Raw genomic sequence first — 5,689 nt, 5'->3', positions numbered from 1 at the left:
TCTCCTGATTAAAAAACAATGAGTAGAAAAATAATAGCGGAAGCATACCTGAATCCATTGAAGGAGAAACCTTATAGAAAGAAAAACCCTTTGAGATGGTCTTCCAATTCTAGCCACTAGATTCTGTGTCAATTTCTCTCTGAGAGGATTTTCAGAAATTGGAATGCGTAGTCGTAGAATGGGGACCATAACCCTATTTATAAACTGCTAGGGCAGTTTTAATTTTATCACAATTATATTTCTGCCCCTCATAGAAATAATAATTGTCTAATGGTATCTACACAATAATCTCATGACAATTATACCCTTAAGCCAATTAATCAATTATTAATTAGATCACTATATTTAGGCTTAATTAAATGATAGCACACACATTTTAATTATTTACATGTGTGGCCCAAATTATAGATTAATTACAAAAATTAATCTAACAATCTCCCACTGGGCCACATGCATATGTAATCAAATAAATGTGCTTAACCTTATGAGCTCAAAATTTGCTATCATGTCCTTAGGGTATATCCGAACAATCTCGTCCATTAACTATACTGACATAGGATCAAGGTGGTCTATGTTACATCAATCGTTACTAGACCAATCAATGGTCACATATATCTGCATAGCTAAATGACATAGATCAATCATGAGTGCATAGCATGGAAATTACATGCAATGTGATCTATTCATGCCTATTTCCAACTGGTCCTACTTAACTTTATTGAGATAAAATCTTTAGCATAATTTAACAGAGTGCAATGAAATGAATACTTTATTTCTGCAGAACACAATCCAAATGTATAGATAAAGTCTAAACATAACATAGAGCAATATACAATGAATAATATAAACTCCCACTAAATTTGGATATCCTCAAATGAGACAACACCCATATGAGCAGTGTGCTCATGAAAGACCTTGGGTGGTAATCCCTTTGTAAGCGGATCCGCTATCATGGAGTTTGTTCCAATATGCTTTATGGATATCTGTCCACTCTGTACTTTTTCTTTTACAACTAGGAACTTGATATCAATGTATTTTGATTTTGTAGAGCTCCTGTTGTTATTGGAATATAAAATTGCTGATTTATTGTCACAAAATATCTTCAATGGTCTTTCAATACCATCCAGAACACGCAGCCCAGTGACAAAATTTCGTAGCCATATTCCTTGATTGGATGCCTCATAACATGCTACAAACTCTGCTTCCATGGTGGATGAAGTTACGAGTGTCTGTTTGGCAGACCTCCATGAAATTGCTCCACCAGCCAACAGATAAATATAGCCTGATGTGGATCTTCTGCTGTCTTGGCATCCAGCAAAGTCGGAGTCGGAATACCCAATCAACTCTAATTGATCCAATCTCCTATATGTAAGCATGTACTCTTTTGTTCTCTGTAAATATCTCATAACCCTCTTGGCTGCTCTCCAATGATCCATTCCAGGGTTACTTAGATATCTGCCTAACATGCCAACAATGTACGCAATATCCGGACGTGTACATACTTGAGCATACATTAGACTCCCCACAGCCGAAGCGTAAGGAATCTTTTGCATTTCTTGACTTTCTAAACTATTTTTAGGGCATTGATTAAGACTGAATTTGTCTCCTTTAGCGACAGGGGTATCACCTGGTTTGCTATTTTGCATGCCATACCTTTGGAGGACTTTATCAATATAGGTCCTTTGTGACAATCCTAAAATACCCCTAGAACGATCTCGGTGTATCTGGATTCCTAAGACAAAAGAGGCATCACCAAGATCTTTCATCTCAAAATGTTTTGATAAAAATCTCTTGGTGTCGTGCAATATGCCAATATCATTTGTGGCTAGCAATATGTCATCGACATATAAAACCAGGAAAATATACTTACTCCCACTGAATTTGTGATACACACATTCATCCATAAGATTTGCCTCAAAACCATATGAGACAATAATTTGATGAAACTTGAAGTACCACTGACGAGAAGCTTGCTTGAGCCCATAAATGGATTTAGTTAATTTACAAACCATATTCTTTGAGTCTTCGGACACAAAATTTTCTGGTTGTACCATATAAATTGTTTCATCAATGTCACCATTGAGAAACACTGTTTTAACATCCATTTGATGTAACTCAAGATCATAATGTGCAACTAGTGCCATGATTATCCTGAAAGAGTCCTTCGTAGAAACTGGAGAGAAGGTCTCTTTGAAGTCAATTCCTTTTTTTTGAGTAAAGCCTTTAGCTACAAGACGTGCTTTATATCTTTCTACATTACCATTTGAATCCCGCTTGGTTTTAAATATCCATTTACAACCAATGGGCTTCGTACCAACTGGTAATGGGACAAGTTCCCAAACTTTATTGTCTTGCATAGATTTGTACTCTTCATTCATGGCTTCAATCCATTTATGAGAGTTGGAACTTTTCACGGCTTGCTGGAAGTTGATTGGATCATCTTCCATCATTCCACTTTCTACCTCACGTTCCTGGAGATATACGATATAATCGTCCGAAATTGCATTTCTCCTCTCTCTAGTGGATCTCCTTAATGACATATTTTCTTGAGGTTGTTGAGTTTGTTCTTCAGAAGTAATGTCCTCATTTGCAATTAAGGGTTGAACAATATTGTATGTTGGTTGAGGATCCAAATTTACTTCTTGATCAATGATAGGTAGTGAAACCTGTACATTATCAATAGCAATAGTAGATCCCTCTTCCTCCTCAAAGACAATATTCCTAGCCTGATTTCTCCCCCCAAACTCAACATCCTTAAAAAATGTTGCAGTTCCCGTCTCAAAAATTGACCTAATAGCAGGATCATAAAATTTAAAACCCCTTGATCGCTCTGCATAGCCAATAAAGTAGCTGCTAACTGTTTTAGAGTCCAATTTCTTTTCATGAGGCTTATAAGGTCTCGCTTCAGCTGGACATCCCCAAATATGAAAATGCTTTAAACTGGGCTTTCGACCCGTCCAAAGCTCATAAGGCGTTTTAGCAGCTGCTTTAGTTGGCACCCGATTTAGGATATAAGCTGCCGTTTTGAGTGCTTCACCCCAGAGTTTTTCGGGTAAAGTAGAATGACTAATCATACTCCTTACCATGTCCTTAAGGGTTCGGTTTCGTCTTTCTGCTACACCATTCATGCTAGGTGATCCTGGCATGGTGTATTGAGGGACGATCCCACATTCCTCTAGGTATTTAGCAAATGGTCCTGGACGTTGTTCACCTGATCCGTCATATCTACCATAGTATTCACCACCACGGTCAGATCTGACACTCTTTATTCTTTTGTTGAGTTGCAACTCAACTTCTGCTTTAAATGTTTTGAACACGTCCAATGATTGTGATTTCTCATGTATAAGAAATAGGTAGCCATATCTTGAATAGTCGTCTATGAATGTTATAAAGTACTGTTGACCATTCCAAGATGCCGTAGGGTATGGTCCACAAATATCTGTATGAATTAATTCTAAGACGTCTGTAGCTCTATTGGCACCCAATTTCTTTGTTTTGGTCTGTTTTCCTTTAATACACTCAACACAAATATCAAAATCTGAAAAGTCAAGTGAATCCAAAATCCCATCGGACACAAGTCGCTCAACTCTGGATTTAGAGATATGACCTAAGCGTTTGTGCCACAATGAGGCCGAATTATCTTTATTCAATTTACGTTTTGTACCTCGTGATTCCACATGCAAGGTTTCATTATAGGACGGAACAGTTTCCAACAAATATAGATTATCATAAACATTAAGTAAACCGGTTCCTACATCATTTGAATTAATAGATAATGTAAATTTATTATTTCCAAATGAACAACAATAACCTGATTTGTCCAAAACAGAAACTGAAATTAAATTCCGTCTGAAAGACGGTACAATAAAAGTATCTATTAAATCCAAAAAATAACCAGATTTCAATAATAATCTAAAGTGCCCTATTGCCTCTACTTCTACCGACTGACCGTCTCCGACATAGATGCATCTTTCAGCATCACTTGGTTTTCGGTAACTCAGGCAACCCTGCATAGAAACACAAATGTGAGTAGTAGCACCCGAATCTAACCACCATGTGTTTCTAGATACTGAAGCTAAATTAACTTCAGAACAGACCAAAGTAAGAAACATACCTTTCTTAACACGCCAAGCAGCATACTTGGTACATTCCTTCTTAGTATGTCCAGGCTTATTACAGAAGAAACATGTTACCTCAACTTTCTGTTTCTTTTGTTCTGGACCATTAGAAGCAGCAACCTTATTATCCTTATTCTTTCGTTTGCCCTTATCCTTCGAAGTGCTAGCCAGATGAGCACTTTCGGTTTTGTCTTGCTTCAATCTCTCTTCCTCTTGCACACAGAATGAAATGAGCTCATTAAGAGTCCATTTATCCTTTTGACAGTTATAACTGACCTTGAATTGATTAAATTGTGCAGGAAGAGAGATGAGAACCAAATGCACGAGTAAATCATCAGATAACTCGAGTTTCAAAGCCTTAAGTTTTGAAGCAAGATGAGACATCTCCATGATGTACTCCCGAACATTACCCTTGCCTTTATACTTCATTGAAATCAAGCTTGCTAAAAGCGTGCTCGTTTCAGCCTTATCGTTTTTGGCAAAACGCTTCTGAATTTCCGCAAGGAAGTCACTGGCATTAGTAACCTCATCGGTTACCGCACCCCTGAAAGCTTCTGGAATGCCGCGCTTCATGATCATAAGACTTAGCCTATTTGAACGTTCCCATTTACCCCAATAAACCTCATCCTCTTGAGTACTTTGCTCATTGAGTTCATCGGGTTTGGGCATTCTCAAGGCTAAGTCTATATCCATGCAGCCTAAGAGAATCATCATATTCTCTTTCCAGTCCTTAAAATTAGTCCCATTTAACATAGGGACATTATTGATGTTGGCAGATATAGAAGTGGTTGATATAAAAGCTGAATCCAGAACAAAATAAAATGAATCAAATAAACCATCATGCTCACATAAAATAAGCAATTAAACACATAATCTTTAAATTTAAAAGCAATTATGACATTTCAAGATACCTAGCACAACATTAATATCAAGTCTTTGGACAGTAATATTAACTGTAAGTGGTACTCTTGTTGTAGTGATCAAACATTGATGATAAGTTATGTCAAATAATAAATCTATCTTTGGATTGATTTATTATTCACATTAAGTTACCTTTATAATCATCACATATTTATCACCACAGGTATGTATGCAATTTGACCAAATATTAACTTTCCTTTGGGCCAGTTAATACCCGCATGAATCACATACACACAAATATCTAACACCCCAAACAGACTAATCTACACGAAAGATGTCACTTTGGTGATTTTCCGCTTTAATTAGCCTGAATAAAAATGCTAGATCAATAACTTAAATATTAATATCATAAAATGCTATTAAATAACAATAACAATAATAATAATAATAATAGTAATAAAAAAAAAAAAAAAATTTATCAACTCAATATTTCATAAATCTTAATCCATTGACATATATATATATTAAAATAATAACTCAAAGAATTAATCAAGGAGTAGGCTCTGATACCACTTGTTACCATCCAATAAAGAAGAATACCCTGATTTCATATATACTGGAATAGTCTTGTTAAAATCAACCAAATATGAATACCCTGATTTCATATATACTGGAATAGTTAACTGGGTGAATACCCTAACTACATATGT

At 36.0% G+C, this 5,689-nt stretch overlaps 1 protein-coding gene across 1 annotated transcript; it reads right to left on the bottom strand.

Annotated features, from left to right (window-relative positions):
• Positions 1-3,838: 3,838 nt before the first annotated feature.
• Positions 3,839-5,293, bottom strand: LOC104881878 (uncharacterized). Its single transcript, XM_010663382.3, has 2 exons — positions 4,115-5,293; positions 3,839-4,007 (listed from the first exon to the last, which is right to left on the bottom strand). The coding sequence occupies exons 1-2, from the start codon at positions 4,869-4,871 to the stop codon at positions 3,979-3,981; spliced, it is 786 nt and encodes a 261-aa protein (XP_010661684.1). The 5' UTR covers positions 4,872-5,293; the 3' UTR covers positions 3,839-3,978.
• Between the last annotated feature and the right edge of the window lie 396 nt (positions 5,294-5,689).

Source organism: Vitis vinifera, chromosome 15 (genome assembly GCF_030704535.1).
Source record: "Vitis vinifera cultivar Pinot Noir 40024 chromosome 15, ASM3070453v1".
Taxonomy (NCBI): Eukaryota; Viridiplantae; Streptophyta; class Magnoliopsida; order Vitales; family Vitaceae; genus Vitis; species Vitis vinifera.
This window is presented reverse-complemented; position numbering and strand designations above follow the sequence as displayed.